This window comes from Mugil cephalus, chromosome 11, assembly GCF_022458985.1.
Source record: "Mugil cephalus isolate CIBA_MC_2020 chromosome 11, CIBA_Mcephalus_1.1, whole genome shotgun sequence".
Classification (NCBI taxonomy): Eukaryota; Metazoa; Chordata; class Actinopteri; order Mugiliformes; family Mugilidae; genus Mugil; species Mugil cephalus.
This window is the reverse complement of record NC_061780.1, coordinates 18,108,810-18,127,593: the sequence shown is the minus strand read 5'-3', so window position 1 is coordinate 18,127,593 and position 18,784 is coordinate 18,108,810. Positions and strand designations below refer to the sequence as shown.

At 41.1% G+C, this 18,784-nt stretch overlaps 1 protein-coding gene across 2 annotated transcripts in view; it reads right to left on the bottom strand.

Moving 5' to 3' along the window:
• Nucleotides 1-18,784, bottom strand: part of LOC125016869 (zinc finger protein 236-like) — a 55,878-nt gene that overhangs the window by 20,211 nt on the left and 16,883 nt on the right. For both annotated transcript variants that reach the window (XM_047599620.1, XM_047599621.1), the window contains exons 9-22: nucleotides 18,587-18,764; nucleotides 18,106-18,378; nucleotides 17,150-17,353; nucleotides 16,891-17,023; nucleotides 14,375-14,635; nucleotides 14,036-14,268; nucleotides 13,264-13,365; nucleotides 10,441-10,583; nucleotides 8,623-8,726; nucleotides 5,396-5,547; nucleotides 4,633-4,809; nucleotides 3,713-4,013; nucleotides 1,637-1,740; nucleotides 553-996 (exon numbers count right to left, since the gene is read on the bottom strand). In XM_047599620.1, coding sequence (XP_047455576.1) covers nucleotides 553-996; nucleotides 1,637-1,740; nucleotides 3,713-4,013; nucleotides 4,633-4,809; nucleotides 5,396-5,547; nucleotides 8,623-8,726; nucleotides 10,441-10,583; nucleotides 13,264-13,365; nucleotides 14,036-14,268; nucleotides 14,375-14,635; nucleotides 16,891-17,023; nucleotides 17,150-17,353; nucleotides 18,106-18,378; nucleotides 18,587-18,764 — 2,809 coding nt within the window. The remainder of the gene's footprint in view (nucleotides 1-552; nucleotides 997-1,636; nucleotides 1,741-3,712; nucleotides 4,014-4,632; nucleotides 4,810-5,395; nucleotides 5,548-8,622; nucleotides 8,727-10,440; nucleotides 10,584-13,263; nucleotides 13,366-14,035; nucleotides 14,269-14,374; nucleotides 14,636-16,890; nucleotides 17,024-17,149; nucleotides 17,354-18,105; nucleotides 18,379-18,586; nucleotides 18,765-18,784) is intronic.

Sequence of the window (18,784 nt, the reverse complement as noted above, 5' to 3'; positions counted from 1 at the left end):
CCACTTTATCGCTCTCAAAATCTCTGCATCTTACAAAGGGTACAAAGATCATAAGTGAACGGTCGGAGCTGCTTTGATGGATTTCTTGGTACAACATAAAAGTAGATTTGAATCCAAAACTATCAAATGGGCTTTTGTGACTGGAGGAAAAGGAGGCGCGCAGGTGGCTTGCGATGATAAAGCACCTTCCTTCTCTGGACATCGGCCTTATCGGGATGTATATCATCTTGTCTGGAGCAACAGTGTCGAGGCTGCCACTTGATTACTAACCGACCGGCCGCCAATAAAAAATGATGAGGCTTGAAGCAGCTCAGTCGCGCCCACAGTCTTCGGTGCATTAATCATTAGTCTGCCAAACATCGATAAGAGATGTGTCACTGGTGGCTCATCCATAATACGGCGCAATTGCTCTTCAGGATAATAAAACTTCAGAGACTCTGTTGTGCTGTTTTGTCTCATTTAATCCTCTCAAATGCTTTCTGACTACATTAACTTTGGATTAAGAAACAGACTCCCGATTGCTTTCTGCAGCTCAGATCTGCGTATCCTTACCTGACATAGATGCGGGCAGGATGGCCTGACCCACCAGTCCTGGTGGCAGCAGATTCTGGTCAAATTGCCCTGTCAGCACTTGGTTGGCTGGGAGGTAAATGCTGGGGTCCGAGCTGGGCGTTTGTAGCAGCCCCACGGGTTGAAGGGCCTCCGAAGCAGACGGCTGCTGCCCCTGACCCGAGGCCACAACCTGCCCGGCCCCCGTGTCCTGACCTTGCCTGGACTGACCGGCAGACGAGGAAGGCCGTTTGGATTTACGGCTGTCGCTGTTCTGGCGGAAGTGACACTGGATGTGGGTTTTGCGGTGGCCCGACGTTCTGAAGCGGAGCTCGCAGAAGGGACACTTGAAGGGCTTGGAGCCGGTGTGGAGGCGCATGTGCACCTTCAGGCTTCCCTTCGTAGAGAAGGAGGTGTTGCACATGTGACAGCTGAACAGTTTCTGACCTGCAAAGATACAGAGATCATCAGGGCAACAATTTGGGAAAAAGTTATCCCTGCCTTCTTCATTTTTTTTGTTTGTTTTTTGGTGTATTTGCCTTATTCATCTGTTAAGAAAGCTGTAAAATTTTGTTATTCTGATTCTCTAAAACCTTGTATTCTGAAGCTGTCAAACACCTTGACACATGTTTGACAGCTTCAGAATCAGCTGCCAGCTGAGGTAACTTCAAGCTGTGATTTAACTTTTGAAGCCTGGTACAAGGTTGAAAAAACACCTGAGATGGACACATGTAACATACGGAGGTTGCAAATTTCTATCCAAAAGAATAATTGCAATTTCCAATATGTATAAATGACTCTAATTGTCAATATTAAGCCACAAGCAGCAGCCAGAAAGCAGCCAACTTAGTTCTGGAAGACTGGAAACAGGTGTGAACGTCTTACCTGGCTTGGTCCACTATTTAGTGAATCCTTATGTCCCTAACATAAATTTATATTACATTACAGTTTCTTTAATCTATCTCTGATATTACATGTTTTTCCCGAACTTCTGTATTGTTTTCAACGTATTTCTTCAAATATCTTATCCGGTAGCACACACGTAAGCACGAAGCAGTCAAAAACAGTCGAGTGTTTAAACACTAACCTGTATGTGTTTTTACGTGGCAGTCCAGGGTCGACTTCACTGTGAAACTCTTCCCGCATTCATCACACTTATAAGGCCTCTCTCCAGTGTGGATCCTGATGTGCCTAGGCATTCAAATTAGATCGACACGGTCAAACTTCAAAGTGCAGAAGGACAGATGAGAGGCTTAAGATGGGTAAAAAAAATAAATAATACGGAGAGTGAGCAAAATTTCGATTTCTTCGCAAAGAGGAAGAAAAACTACGGGTTGAGTGAAATAAAAGTAAAACAAAGGACAATGTACAGCATAGCCACTGTTTACTGGTTATCGCCCAGGAGCACTCTTCTATCTCGCGCCGTAGCATTTCCAATTTCTTGCATGACGATGGCTGACTATGAATATGAAAATGTAAGTAATGAATGCAGCTCACTGGTGAGCATCCAAGTTGTTTAGGAGAGGAACAGCTCCACAATAAGTGTATAAGAATTTGCGGGTATAAAAACACACATTCACCTAAACACATTTACTTAAAATAAAGCTTCCCTGAGCACAGAATGTTTTGACACGCTTTCTTTTCCACTATTACAACAGATAATGGGAAATGTGACCTCGGGGATCATTGACTGACATGTCATTTTTTTTTGCATTTTTCATCTTTTATCAGGAAGCCTGACACAGAATCGCCTCTGCAAATTGCGTGGGGAATTTGGACGGCCTACTAAACCTTGATTTGTGCTCAGTAACTGTGTTTTATTTAAATTTACATAAGGTAAAAAGAAATCTAATACTCCAGTGTGAGAAAAAGCTCATACAACAATGTAATAAAATTGAGGGTGCTGTTCATTCTGTGTATACTATATAGGCAGTCAAGAACACAAGTAAATTCTACCACGCTGTAATAAGTATGAAGGGGAACGGCAGCATTTTAAAACCTAGCTCTTGATCTCATAATTGTTCGTGACATTTGGTGAAAGCTAACTTTGGCTTGCCGTCGCTGTTGGAGGGATTCAGAAAACTTACACAAACTTTTCTCTTTTAGAAACTCCCACCGCTATTCGGCACGAGTTTAAAATAACAGAGAGGGCTGTTGATTCATCTGTGGTTTCGTTTGGCAGGCTGTGGTTTGTGGAACTACTGAAATGAATTGTGCTGTATCGAGATGTCTCTAATATTTCGGCCACCTCATTGAAGTCAGTGAGATAGGCAAACTAAGAGAGACGCTTTAGAGTTTAATTAAAATGACCGTACGGTTGAATTAGGTAACGAAAGTGAAATTAACACTTCAGGACGGTTATATTGATATATGTGCATTTTCACCATTGAGCCTAACGAAGTGGTCAGTAAGAGTTTATTTTTTTTTATAATAATAAGCACCTGAGTAGCTCTTACTGACTCTGCACCATGCATCAGTTCACAACTGAGCACAGCTTGAAGCAAACACCATTAAAATGCAGTAAAATACTTCAGGAAAAAAAACAATGTCTTATAAGGTTCTTAAGTCTCTGAACAGCAACATTCCTCGAATGGTCACTTATAATATTAAAGCCTTTCCCATCAATGAGAGAGCTTATTTTTACTGCCTCGTGGCTAAGGGTCTAAAGAATAGATGGGATTATCTCAGACTGTATAAATATTTAACACACCACAAACCCCTTGTTAGTATTTTTCCCCCTAATAACATTCATGCTTTCATTTTACCTCAAACTGATTCCAACTACAAATAAAGGAAGACAATCTGCACATGTATCATCAAGATTCACTTAACAAACAGCATTTAACAGTATATAATTTCACTGAATGACATAGTATGAATTTATAGGGACAGGAAAGAAAACAATGGTGTCTAGTTGACATTCTTGTCTTCTCTTGTCCCTCTATCACAAAAAGTGATGAACTTGTCAAAATGAGCCACTTTATCTTTGACTAACATGATTACGGACATGATGGATTCATGCTTTGGGTACATTTATTTCTTTTGCCGACTTAAAATACAGTAGTACACTTGGTTTTAATCTCAAGCAGAGGCGGCCTCATTTGACATTTCTTAGACTTTGCTTCCTGGAGAGCAGGACGAGCTTATGCATAAATAAATATACCTGACAAGATCGCTGGGCTTCTTGAAGCTCTTGGGGCAGTAGTTGCAGCAGTTGGCGAACTTTGGCTCCGTTTCCAGCTCCACGGCTTTGTCTTTGATCTCGCTGATCCGGTCCCTCTCCGCCGCCGACTGGGCCAGGATTCGCTCCGACACCGAGGCCTCCTCGCCGGGATCCTTCGCCAGCTCTGCCGCCTGCTCCTCCGTGAAGGTGATGATTTCCATGCCCCTCCTCTTCGATGACTTTTGGTCGCCGTCTTCGTCGTCTTCCTCCTCCTCCACCTCCTGACTGTCCAGACCTATGACTGTGATGAACAAGTCTGGTATTACTGTATATACTTAGGTGCTGAAGATAGACTTGTACCTAACTCCTCTAGTAGAAAAAATTGGACATTGTTAGCTAGATGTAGAATACTCCTGGAAATCACCATCTCCCCTGTCCAGTGAGGTCCTATATTCTCCATTGTAGCAAACTGACCAAACTCTTACGCTGCATCTTTAGGTGACCTACTGCACAAAATAATGCTGTGCCTACTGAAGACCATGTTCTAAAGTTAGTATTCTAGGCCTGTTGTGATTGGTCTTTGCTTTTGAGATTATTTTATTGACGGTTTGTATTTAATTACAGACTTAATTAATAAGTCTTAATTAATGTTTTCACCGGCAACCCTAACCCTAACCCCATACAGCGTTTGTTCGATGGAGACCCATTGGCAAGCTTTAGCCTATCAAAATAAAAATGTCTTTAGTATCAGTCTGAAGTATAGAAAACCCCATAAATGAATAGATCTGTCAAACTTTTTGACTGGTATTCTACACTTAAAACACCCCACACACAAAACCATTACCACAAACAGCAATGGAAAAGTAAAAGGATTTAAATAATATACAACTCTCATAAAAATGTTGTGTGGGTATCCTTACTTTGATCCTCCACAGCGTGCTCCTTCTTCATGTGCCTTTTACACAGCAGGCTGGTCCGGAAGGTCTCGTCGCACATGGAGCACTTGAAGGTCTTGATGTGGATGATCATGTGGCGGTTCAGGCTGCCATTGGTGGTGAACGAGGCATCGCAAACACTGCACTTAAAGGGCTTCGCTCCTGTCAGCGAGGGATGACAGAGGCAGAGATTCACGCAACGTCGGCAGGTTTCAGAAAGTTGCGCTGAAAACTTTTAGGGAATTTTCCCACAAGAAACGTAAGGGCTTAAAAACTAAAATTAGGAAACTTGAATAACTTTCAGCTCTCGCACTACTAATAAGAAGCCCCGAAAAGAAACCTCCTCCGTATCCATCATTACATTTTTTATTTATTTATTTAACTGCATTTAAATACTTTTGATTCATATTTTTCCTATAAAAGGATTACGAATATTTCTTTTTTTTCACCATTTCACAGATTTTCAATTATGCAGCACACGGCTCTGCTGGTGTTTGCAAAATTAATTTAAAACTTTTTAATTTGTGATTGTGGTGTGAATGAAGAGCAAACCAGGCTTTGGTGGATAAATGAAACATGTTCAATCATTGAAGGCCGGACCTAAATGGAATTAAATCCTTTAAATATTCACAAAAAAGTAACGGGTTAATGAAATATATGACTTAGTTTATGACCTGAAAGACTTCATCGTGAACAATGCAAGTCATTGAGTAAACCTTTTTGAGGCTCCAAGCTTCTCCAAACTCACCCGTATGTGTATTGAGGTGGGACTTCAGAACTCCAGCTGACACGAAGGCTCGTCCGCAGAGGTGACAACTGTACGGTTTCTCCCCAGTGTGGGACCGCACGTGCTGCTTCAGGTGGCTTGACTTTTTGAAGCCTTTGCTGCACCAATTGCACCTGAAGGCAGAGAGAGAGAAAAAAAAAAAGTTATTTACCGCTCGACAGAACGCTCAGACCAGACAGATCCGCATATTAGAGAGTCTGAATGACTAGGAAATGGACCGTCTGAGCTATCCCGCTATGCCGATTGGTTCTGAGCTGGTCACGTGTATCATGGGCGCCATGTTAGATACATCTAACCAATAACCACCCATAGAGAAGTGGCAATAACAGAGAATAAAAATTAAAATATGCCACAGTGGTCAGCCCACGGCTCCAGTACAGGAACGGGAAAACACGGAGGAAACAACACTGGAGGAAGTTATGGGAGCAGAAGATTAAAAGGAAGAACTGGATGTCATCTGATTTCTTCCTATTATAATGTCAACGTCTCTGTTTTGAGGTTTTGAGCCTTATGGTAGCTAGTTATCTAGACTAAAGGTTTAGAAAAATAACAACTACCATCATATATGTAATTTATGTCCATGTAGACAGACAAATTGAAGTGACACATAACTTTGCCTTGGTTACTACTATTACTACTACTTATGGCTAGCATGCTAATGTTACAACGATAATGCTAATCATGAGAAGGTAAACACAGCTTTTTGACTATTGAGGCGATTTGGCATTTAAGACATTTAAGGTAAGTAGACGCTGGAATATTTAAGTGAGGGACAGACATTGACGGACATTAATGGTGAAAATAAGACATTTAATTTATTACACTGTGGAATCTTCCAAGGTAGCAAACATGCCACCCATGATTTGAGTTGGCCAGACTCTCTCTGATATACGGCTCTGGCACAGAACACATGATAGCGCTGACAGACAATTTACTTTTAATGGAAGAGCAGAAGTAGAAGTCAGGTAACTGTCAAGACATTTATTCATTTTTGTACTTTTTTTTTAGTTTCTGCAGCGTATTCAGCCAATTGACGGAGCTGAATTTCGGGCCGTGCTGTCGAGAGAGACTGCTCTGACGAACTGCTCAGCTTGGTAAACCAGTTCATGAGAAGAAGACAAAAAAAAGTGACGAAAGCCGGTGTCGGAGTAAAGAGGAAGGGTCACGGAAGGGTTTTTTATTTTTTATCTTGATCTCATCCGAACATTCGATTCACAACATCACGGCCATCTCATATGAGGAAGCTGAAAGACCAAGCCGTCAGCTACGTGCAACACTTCTAGCTCTTCTGGTTTAATTTTTTTGGTTTCTGGCAAAAACAAACTACTGCCACTTTATTTTGTGAGGAGTGTAGGTGCAGAATGCAAGTTCTAGTCTGTTCTGTGTGTTCGAGTACAAATTTTTGGCCCAGGCGGCAGCAATGCAAGACACACTGACCCTCATCTGCTGTAGTTCGACGTTCGACAGTTGGTTTGATGTGCATGGGCCTTAAATGTCAAATAATACTTTTATTATGTACTATTTCTGACGGAGGAATCTGATTCAAGAGTGATTCTGTTTATATACTAACTAATTTCTGCCTCACTTCTTGCAACATTTCTTCAAATATGTTAGGACTACGGTAAACATGGAGGGATTTAGAAAACCAACTTAAACCAACTGAAACCATCAGAAAATCCCAACCCCAATGGTCACAAATGATACCCCATTCTTTTATGAATGAGTTTACATATTCTGTCCTCCTTCACAGTGAACCCACTGCTTCTGAAAGACACAATAAACTCCCAAGTTTACTATCCATCCATTAAGCTAATGAGAGAGATGGTAACATAGTGTGCGAGAATGAAGAAAATAGTTTGACTAGAAGTGAAATATCAAACTGAAAGAAAGAACAAACTGAAAGAAACTCATAAAAAACATGGATGAGGCTCAAAAGGTTTCAAAAGGTAAAAAAAAAATACACAAGCAGACAGGCAAGTATCATTTCGGCATGTGTCTCAATAGTATTGCTTTATCCGAGGAAAAGTTGGAAATGAAAATATGTTGATATCAAAGTCAGGTAAAGTTATTGAGCCCATTCCGCCAAAATAAAAGAGAAGTAAGGGCGTTTATATCCCCAGGCTCAGAGTTTATGAAGTTGCTCAACATTAATCTTTTATAAACCAGGAAAAATATATGTTTTGTGTTGAACACAATGCAACCGCTGCAACGTGGGAAATCAATAGCCAGAAAAGTGTCCGGGGAGAACGAGATGACTCAGGTTTTGTGATGTCCCACAGATAACAGGGTTTCTCTGGGATTTAGCAAGCAAGAGATTTCTCAAAATGATATTAAAACATCTTTTGGTATCTGTGGATATAAGACCGAGTCTTAGTATTTTTACTATGATTAGATAGACTTACAAACAGAAAGGAACTCACGCTAGATACAGAATTTGGCCAGCAAATACCACTCATTGGGAAATCTGATCTTTGTTCAGTGAGGTGACAGAAGACAAAAAAGAGACGAGCTGAGGTTTATGCACAGAGATCGGCGCTGGACAGAAAACCAGCTGCAACACTAAGGTTCATCAGACCTAAGTGAAGCAGAGATATTGGCCCTAAACGGTGGAATGAATAGACGGACGGCACCCCGGAGTTTTCAAAACTGCTTTTGTAGAATTTGCAGACGGCAGATTTTCTGGTTTGATGAGGGGGAAAAATAAGTCTTCAGCCAGAATGCCAAGTAGCAAATTAGGTTGCGCTCATTGCAAGGCAGGAGGAGGCTTGTTAAGTGGTGCGGATTCAGGGAAGTGCGGGTAGACAACATCAGAATGAGATTTGCAAAAAGATTTGCAGTACATTTGAATGCAATCTCTCAGGAAATATAACAGGAGGAGCTCTGGTAAGACAAGTAAGTGGCGAATGTCCTTCAAGCGCTCAGCCAAATGCTGGAATTAGCCACTGAATGCTGGTGAGGAGACCTTAGAGAACAGTTCGGCACTGCCATCTATTCTGAGGGAGTAGCGAAAATGATGTGCGAAGACAAAGGCAGAGACCTAGGAGAGTGTGGAATCTGTAATTACCACCTCTGGTGCTTTCATACAAGGGTAGGTAGGTGGAGGAAGTTTCTGAAGCTGCTCGAACCACTTACACAAGACATGCATAGACACACACACACATGCAAGAAGAAATAACTCCTTGATAGACCTGTAGGCTCTCTTGGTGTTGTCTTCACTGTCGTCCTGGTAGTCCTGTGTCTCTGTCGCCAGCTGGAGCTCATTTTGACCGCTCTGCTGAAGAAGCCCGTTCGTCTAGATTGACAGAGACAAATCAGCGACATGGACTCCACTTATAACACATGAATGCACCGGCAACTTGTGTCACTCTGCTCATTTAAACAAGTTACAATTAACCAGGTTAAGTGAGCTGAACACTCTTTTTTTATACACGGAGTGAGCTAAAAACAGGATGTGAGAAAATTAGCAGCACACGGATCTGAAGCAGAGGGTAAAAGGTAGCCTGGCTCTAATGATGCTACTTATACTGTCAGCATGAAGTTCTCTTATTGACCCTTTGATCCTGATGGGTGCGTAACACTTACCTTAAATTAAATTTCCACCTGTGTCCTAGTAAACCAATATGAATGGGGGTTTACACTTAACATTTATCCTTGTACAAATACGCATGATATAATGTAATTAGAGCCCATTTATGCAGATGCTGACTTGGACTACACAGTAAATTGGTGCTCATGGTACAAGCAGGATCAGCAAAGGCAACAGCCCAGACCCTACACAAACCCTTATTTAGAAATTTAACTGCATATTGATGTATTGTACTGATGCAGACTGCAAGAGATGTGACTGGTAAAGTTGTTTTTGTTTTGTTTTGTTTTTTTTGCTCTAGCATTTCCGACTGCTTCTCCATGATCTGTAATTTTCAAATTAATTGTTCTGGATCAATAAAGATGGAACACATAGGTCAGGGGTCTTTAACGATTTTCGGACCAGGGAGTAGAAGTAGGACCTCCACCTACTATATGTGTTCTCAATTGAACTAATACACGGGTTCAAATATTCATATGTGTGTATATATATATATATATATATATAGAAGCACATGACTGGGATTTCACCTGGGGTCTCAGCCACTGGTGGGGATCCTGAGAGAGTCATGGTGATTGGCTCATCACCGATAGGGGCGGGGCCTACTGTGCGAAACAGTGTGTTGCTAAGACAGCTCCTGTATTGCTGAATGACTGAAAGATAACGTTTTCTGCCTCCATTTATTCCTTTACTAAAATATGTCAGATTCATGTTAATTAATTAGTTTATTTAAAGAAATTTAAATTTGTGGGGGAAAATTAAAAAAAAATATATATATAAAAATGTCTCATCAACCAAAGATTTTGTGACCCCCCTGCAGTACCTCCGCGGACCCCCTGTTGAAGACCTATGACATGTGTTAATTGAGGAGGTTCAGAGATGCAAATGACGATTTGTCTTTGGGTTTAATTTTGGGTTTAGGTGGCGTTTTTACAGAATGAGCCAGACTGACAAAATCATTTCTAAGTCAGAGCGAACATAACTCTATGCGAGGAGACTGTGCTTTGTGCTCTCTTCTTGGAAAAACCAAGCAAACGCATTTCGATCGCTTCCCACTGCTTCAAGCCTTTATGCTGCTAAGACAAGAGTGGTATCAACCTTCTCATTAAACACAAGAAAGAAACCAATTAGGTGAACTTCACTTGCCAAAGAGTCTAAGTCGCTGGTTGTTCAACACTTAATAACATCTTGAGAAAATAATTCTCTTATATCAGATAATCAGCTTATACCACTGCACTTTATGCAAATCCATGCTTTTGCTTGCTCCAAGTGTAATACAATTATCCACTTTATAAAAGGAGCTTCTGGCATAAAACAAAGTAATTCCACAGACTTATTGTCAAATCTACTGCTGTGTCTTTCTTTATTAGTGAAATGCATAAAGTAAATGTAGCCAAGGGCTGAGGGGCATGGAACTCACCACCTCTGCACTGGAAACGTGCAGCAGATTTGGGGCGTGGAAGCTGGAGGAGAGGGCCTGGGACTCCAGGGTGCTGGAATCCTGCAGCTGCTGGACGGTGGAGAACTGGGACTGATTGTAGCTCGAGTCAGTGATGGTGAAGCCTGGAGGGAGTCAACGGACGAAATGATTTCAAGAAAACACTTACTCAAAGGTAAACCTTTTAAAGTCATTTAACAGCAGTGTATTCACAAGTTGGCGCAGAAGCACAAATCTTCCTCTCAGCAAAAAAACAATAATTGGAAACTATAAAATCCAGGAGCGCGACTGCTTTGCTACAGCATCTGCACACCAGACAGAAATCTGGCCAGCGGGGAGGATGGGCTCTTATTGATTTTTCTAAAATTGCTGAAAATTGAGCATAATGCCATCCTTCATTGAAGCTGTCTGGTCGGCACTGAGATTACGCTCTGCAGCAGAGAGATGCTCGGCGGTGTGCAACTGCGAGTCTGTTATTGGAAGTTATCTGTGGAAAAAACTGTCTAAAATTAAAAAAACAAACAAGAAAAAAAAAAAACACCCTCGAGAAAGGAAACCTAATGTGTCCGCAATAGTTTGCGACGTGCAAATATTATTGCTTCTATTATTACCAAAAAATGAGGAGATGCTGTAATTTCATTTGTTCATCGATATATATACATTGATCAGCCATAACGTTATAACCACCTTCCTAGTATTATGTGGATCTCCCTTGTGCCTCCAAAACAGTTCTGACTAATCAGAGAACGGACATGGTCCTTCTGAGGGTGTCCTGTGGTGTCTGGCAGCAGGATGTTGTTAGCGAGGGCCCTTGGGTCCTATGTGTTGCGGGGAGGGGCCTCTGTGGGCCTTGTGCTGTTTTTCATGTTTTTATTGTGTCTGTGTCAGGCTGCATCCTGCTGCGGATGCCTGCTGCCATCAAGGAGTGTCACTGCTATGGGATGTGGGGGGGCCTGGTCTGGTCTAGGTGGGTGGTACATGTCAAAGTAACATCTATACAAATGCCAGACCTAAAAGTTTGCAGTATATATTAGGTATAGTGAAAATGAATGCACTCTAATACAACACTATAATGTTCAGTTTGTGTTGAAACAACATTAAAAAGATAAGTGAAGTGGACGGTATGATAATTTTTGAGGACGTAGTTTGTGCTGCTGTGTCTGTTATTTAGCCTAGGCCACCGAATAAAAAAAATAAAACTTTATGAAGGTAAGATTAAGTGCAGGACTGTTATATTAGAACGCATTTGTTTTCTCTAGAGTTCCTAATGAACTGTAGGTGAGTGTAGATATTCACTGCTTTATCTGTTCCTTCCCAAGTGAACAAAATGTAACTTTTTTTTTTTTTTGCATAATGCACACATTTGTTAGACAGAAATACTTGTATTTAAAAAGAAAGTCTCCCGAAGAGAGAATGCTTCATTTACTAAGCTAAAATTCCCCTTTTAAATTCTGGGTTTCTTGATTCAGCACAGATAAAAAAAAATAAATAAAAAAATCTACATTCAGCCACTCAAGGCTATGAATTTAAATTGAGTTCTTCAAATACTTGAAAAACTGGGGGTCCATTTAAATGTATCTCTTAACTATAAATAACCAGGAGAGGGAAGCAGCCAAAGCTCCTTTCTGGAAATTCTAAGGTTTCTAATGTTGAACAAAGTGAACGAAGCTCAGAACCATGAAATCTGGGCCATGTCGATTCATCAGCGGAGACTCCGAGATAAGTGAGGTGACTGTTATGAGCAAACACAGTAAGATGCAAACAGAACAACAATACAGTTACCCCTCTATGCCTTAAGGGGTCAAGGACGTTAGCTGAAGCACTTGAACCGCAAATATAATTACAATTCTTGAGCCCTGGAGGTTAAAGTCCTGTATGATAAGATGCTCAAGAGCCCTCTTGTCTAGACACATGAAATGTGTGCCCTTGAAAATTTAATCACAATTGAGGGTTCATCCCTAAAACGATAACACTCCGGGTTTGTTCTGGTCAGGCATAAAGGTTACAGCGGCTCCTGGGAGAAGGGAACAGAGAGAGGCTGCCACATGGATGTTTGCCGTCTGTCTGTAAAGCTGCCAGCAGCAGCTGTCCAAATTTCACTTGTCTGATTACACAGGTTGCAGGTTGGCAAAAATAAAAACAAAAAAACCAAAAAACAAAACAGTCAGCTTGATGAAGATCCAGTGAGTTAGTGGGTGGGAGTAAAGTAGCAACCATACAGTACGTATGAGACTCCTACAGTGGATTAAGAGGTGCACAGTGGAGATAGAGAGATGAAAGATAGTTATATGGTTAGCTACGCTGTTATGTTACATAGACGTATAAAAACCATTTTTTAAAAAAAAAACAATCGCTCTCTCTATTGACAGCCTACTGAAGCTACAAGAAATGTTATTCTATCATTAATATTGCGTTTGATAGATTATAGCCATTAACGCTAACCAAAAAATAAGAGATTTAATTTATTCTATAGCCGCCTGAGGCCAACATTTGCACTGCGCTATGTCAGTTATCTCTCACAGCAGAAAGACAATACTGCTGCTACACATTAATTCCTTTATCTCGTTATTCGTCCACTTCTCAACTAGAAAACCCACGTTTTGCGTCATATGAAACAGCAAAGTACAAACTAATTTTCTACTTACTGAATTTGCGGACACGCTCTACACTAAATCTTCCCCCGCTGCAGAGATAATGAAGACCAAAATTGGAAGAAAAAAAGCTAAACACAATGGGAAAGCCTCTGCGTATTATGTCTGTGAGAAAGAGAATGCGTCACTTTTTTTTATTTTTATTTTTTTTTACCTTGCGTTAGAGTTTGCTGATCAAATGCGGGCTGAGGAAGCGCTGGCGTCTCAAACTGGCTGATATTCTGAGGCAAAGCGTGTTGGCCAGTCACGTACGAGTCTGTCAATGCAAGGAGATGCGACGCAAAAAAAGGTTAGTGTGGTTTAAGCATTCTCAAATACAAACACTGATTGGCACAGCTATGCAGACTGAGAAAAGTTTTAGAGTGACCAGAGCAGAACAAAAAATATTGAAATGTCGTGACCCAACGGTGAATGCCAAGGTGGCGACCCCTTAAAAAAAAGAGAGAGGTCCACGAGGTGCTGGCCTCGCTTTTGGGAAATGTCTACATTTACAAGATTCAAAGTTTAACCATGTACTTCCTTGGTATGCAGGGCAAATCGCTGTCTATAAACTATTAATCGGTCTTCAAATATAGATAGGTGAGGTCAAGATCACAGAACCTGACCACAAGACATGCATATTGAAAATAAGATTGAGAAAAGTTCAATGTAGAACTGCGAAGGAAAGTTAAGTAAGGGGAAAAACTAATTCAAGTAAACTGAAAGTGTTTTGTGCAGGAGAGCGATGATGATGATTTTCAGAGACTGGATAATTATCTTTATAGAGGATACATTTATGTCACTCTATTGCTTCCCCTTAAGTGTCGAAGCAACAACTCAGTTCCGTAAAGTTTTTCAAAACTTCTGGAAAAAAATTGATTCGCGAGTCGACTCTGGTACATTTTCTTCCACTGTTTGCATATATTCCACACTGACGTTGCTCTCACCTTCTCCTTGCACCAGTGCTTGGTCAGTCAAGGGCGCCTCCAGCGTCACCTGCTGGCTACCGTTCACCACCTCTGTCTGGCCCAGTCCCAGCATGCTTTGCTGCTCTGCTGTGGTAGCGGGGGTCTGCTGGAGAGCGTCTCCCTCTATTTCCACCTGCATGTCGTGGGCCACGGCGCCCGCACCCAAGGGATCCTCTGCCGACTGTGGTTGTAGCTGCTGGCCCAGTTCATACCTGGTTTGGCAGGGGTGAGATAAATAAATAATAAAACCAGACCCTAAGGACTGGACTCCTGGTTGAATTCGTTCGTCCACAACAAATTTCGTGTCAAACTTCAAACCTGTGCGTCTTCATGTGCTTCCTACAGTTGGGTGACGACTTGAAGGTCTTTTGGCAGTAGGGGCACATGTAAGGTCGCAGGTCACTGTGGGTGGTCATGTGGCGCCGTAGGCTGCCGCTGGTGGTGAACGTCGTGTCGCACATGACACATCTGTACGCCTTTAAGCCCGAGTGGGTCCGGATGTGAGCTTTGAGGACTCCCGAGGAGGCGAAACCCCGACTGCACTGCACACACTTGTAGGGCCTTTCACCCGTATGAGACCTGAGATGATTAACAAACACTAGTAAGGCTAGAGATTCAAATACATGACACAAAGTCACAGAAAACCATGTTACCTCTTCATAATTAGGTGTTTTTGTGTGAGCTGCCATTACATTATGTTACTTGGCCAAATTAAATCCACTTCCATGAGGAGCTGCCAAAAGGGGAAGGATTTTCCATTTCGAGATACATGCCATAAATCAAAATGTGTGTAGAAAGATAAAGAACGCTAAGGTGCCGACTATCTTAAGGCACTGAAAGGAAGATGCCACCATTGTTTAGATTAACCTTTCAGTACTGAAATGAAACTTGAAGTCTGTGATAAAGAAATACCCAAGAACGCTTAAAAATGGCAACTTGTAGAGTTTTTAGAGAAGACGATTTACCGCTCATTCGAGTAGCTTCTTCAGTTCTCAGAATCCAGTTGCCTTTTTTAAACGCTTTTTGGATTTACCATCACCTGGACGACTGAGGACATTCACAGTCATAAATAAATGTTAGAAAGTTCAACAGAGATATACTGTATTTATCAGAGCAGCTCAGTGATTGGATTTCTTATAATTTTTAGTGCTACTGTCTCAATGTTATATTTCATTCGTGACAGACAGGGGCATTTTATAGTCTAAAAATAGTACTATAGCACTTTTTATCTTTGTCAATATTAAAACAGACAAAGGGCCTTTAATATAGCATACGGTGTAGATATACACATATATATATACAAATATTGACAGGAGTATATTGATAGGAAGAGTGTTGTTTAAAGGGAAACTGGAATATTTGGAATAGGAATCTATTCTCTGACGAATGCTTATCAAGGCCAAGTTGCTTTTCCTCCATTGACCTACCCTGGACCAACACCCTTTCCTGTGTTGCATCAATGTAATCTCACCTCTTTTAGCACTCGCAATCTGAACCTCACCAAATACATCACCTCTGTCAACAAGTCTTCATTTCTCTCTGCTCTGCTCCACTGCTTTCTCTGCTGACTGATCTGTCAATGAGCTTGAGTCATGGGCTAAAGTAAAGGTACCAAACTGAAAGCTATTTTCATTCCTTGTCCGATATGATTATCAAGGCTGACTTCCTAACGAAAGTTAAGAATTCACACATGAGGTTTTCTGCTCCGACCTCAATCAATTTCCCAGCGGTGCAGGTAAATTAACTCAATGCACAACTAAGTATTCAAAGGGGAAATTTGGCCTGAGAGAACTGAGCTGACATCAGGTATTTAGCAATAAACTGTTAAAAGTCTTACAAAATCTTTGGCTGCTTGAAATTTTTGCTCTTTCTGACAGCCCCGCTGACGGGTGCCGTTCCCCAAGGATCCATCCTTGAACGCTTTTTGTTATGAGTTTAAATATTTCCACTACATAACATCGTCCATAAAACAACATTCAATCAGAAATGTGGGTCAAACACTGGCGTCTAGTTCAAGTAACAATTGTTATCCAATCATTCTTCACCCAAACAGAGTATTTCAAAAACGAGGTCTAAGCCTGAGAAGATCATGAATGTTTTTATATTGACATATTTGGACATACATGGTGAAACCATGGACTATATATAAGTATGGACATACTTATATATCGGTGACCCACCCACACCCCCTCAAGGCTCATTCGCGTTTTCTTTTAATTAATACTGCACTCTACTCCACCTCTGTCAGTTAAACAGAAATGGTGAATTATACAGTGCACTTTATTTATTTTTTCTATGGGCTCGCTTCACAGAGCAGGTGGCATGTCATCGTGATGTCACATCTTGCTTCTACAGAGTCAAGCAACTAACTAAAATTAAAATTATCAGAATAATGGACACTTAGTATGCATCAGCATTATATTAACTACCTAAAATGTGTACTTCAGTGTTTTATTTAAACACCATCCATAAGCATGGAGGAAATAGAGCCTATACTGCAGCCAGACACTAGGGGGAGCTCTACTTCGTTGGGCTTCACTGTTTATGGAGCTGTTCTGTCGTCCATATTTATTTACAGTCTATGGGTCAAACTAAGACACATACTTTTGAGAACAAAAGGCTGCTTGTTGGTATTTACACATATAATGGAGAAGAGTGGAATGACTGTGAATTTATTTACAATTTGGTATCATAACGTATTTACTATATTATTGCAAAGAAATGTTACACTTTTTTAATGTATAGTATATGAAGAGGATGAATAACCAGCGGTTAACCAGAAATCAGTAGATGATTACACTATGCACTTTACACTATATAATGAAAACACAGACCTGACATGTTGTTTCAGATGGCTTGATTTCTTGTAGGCCTTATTGCAGTACTGGCACTTGTATGGACGGTCACTCCCCACCACATCCAGGTACTGTTGAAAAGTCAGTCGAGGGTTCTGGGACGGGATGAGGCCTGTTGAGGGCCACATAAGTGTAGTTTAGAAAAGAGGAATGGATGAAATCTATTTTCATGCAGCCATTCAACATTTCACTCAATACCAAACAGCAGGTGAAGTCTACGTCTACAATGTGTTCTTACCAAAGTCGGTGATGAGGATGGGTTCCTGCAGGGGCATGTCAGGCAGAGGTAGGTTGCTTTTGGACACTTTTGGTTTGTTGGTTTTGCGTGGAAACTTGTGCTTCTTCTGCTGCAAGCTTTTGAAGTGAGAAGCAATGTGTGTCTTCCTGTGGCCTGACGTACGGAAGATCTTGTCACAGTGAGGGCAGGCAAAAGGACGAACACCTGAGGAAAGGGGGGAGAAAATGGAATTTTTAGAGAATTAATATTAATGAATAAGAATTAATATTTGGAGAAGTGGGACTGATTCTGATGAAGTACAAACAATGAGAGTTTGTCAAATAAGATCAAATTTTAGACAAAAGACAATCTAAAGAAATTATAGTGAATTCACACACCATTTTTTCTTTTAATTTTGGCTATAAAATGTTACAAAGCTTTTCAGTTCGCAGGTGACAATATTTTATTCTTGGACAACGAATCATAGCACAAGAAAAAGCGACCAAGATGTTAAACTAAAATCACAAAACCTTTGTGAGAATACAGCTGGGAACATTTATTCCTTCACAGGTCAACCCGAGAGAAAAACTACTGTATGCACATTTAACTGTTACAAATCTGGTTATTGACACTAGTGCTGACATTTAATTCCCAGGGGAACACTCTTTGATGTACTGTATCTGTAAGAAGCAGCACATCCAGCATGATTGCAAATACATGAATAAAAATCGAGAGGGCTCCAGCTGTACTGGCGCCACCATATTTACACAGGTCCAGCGTTTGCAGCTTGTTAATTTTATTAATTTACCAGAACATATAGCTGAATTCTTAATTAGAAAGGTTGCCAGGAAACTGAAAACATAACCTTATCTACGCTGATTATGTTGGAACAATAACTAAATTATGTGACATGAGGAGGAAGACAATTAAAAAAAAAAAAGAACATAATGAATTTGCTTTGGCTTCCTGCTTCTCACCTGTATGCAGACGCATGTGTACTTTCATGCTGCCTGAAGTGGAGAAGCACTTCAGACAGCACTGGCACTCAAAGGCCTTGATACCCGTGTGCGTTTTCATATGTGCTGTGAGGGTACTCTTGACTGCAAACGCTCTGAAGCACTGTTTGCACTTGAAAGGCTTTTCGTGGGTGTGGATGCGGATGTGGCGGACAAGGTCGCTGGGTTTCTTAAACTCCTTGGAGCAGTAGGGGCAGCCATGCCAGCGAACGCCGTCTTCCTCCCTGATGGAACCTATAGAGGAGCCACATATTGTTTCAGAAAAGATCAATAAACATATTCGTGAGATTCAGACATGAGGCAAAAACTAAATTCATTTATTTAACAGAAACATAGTTAAAATAGATTTCCTGTTATTCTACTGTTGGAGAGCCAAATCAGCTTAATCTACAAAACAATTTCATAAAAGCAAATTTCCAGACTCTCACAATATCCCCCATACCTGGCATCTGTACGGGCTTCTTAAAAATGCTCCTCTTCTTTTCCCGAGGCGGTTTGTCTGGACCTCGTACTTTCTTGCTCTCTACAGAAGTGCCCTCTGGGTTCTGGTTCTGTGACTCTCTGGATGTGGCGTCACTCTGCGGCTGGACCACACTCAGGCCGCTGTTTTCCAGAGCTTGCTGTAGAAACAGAACCCAGA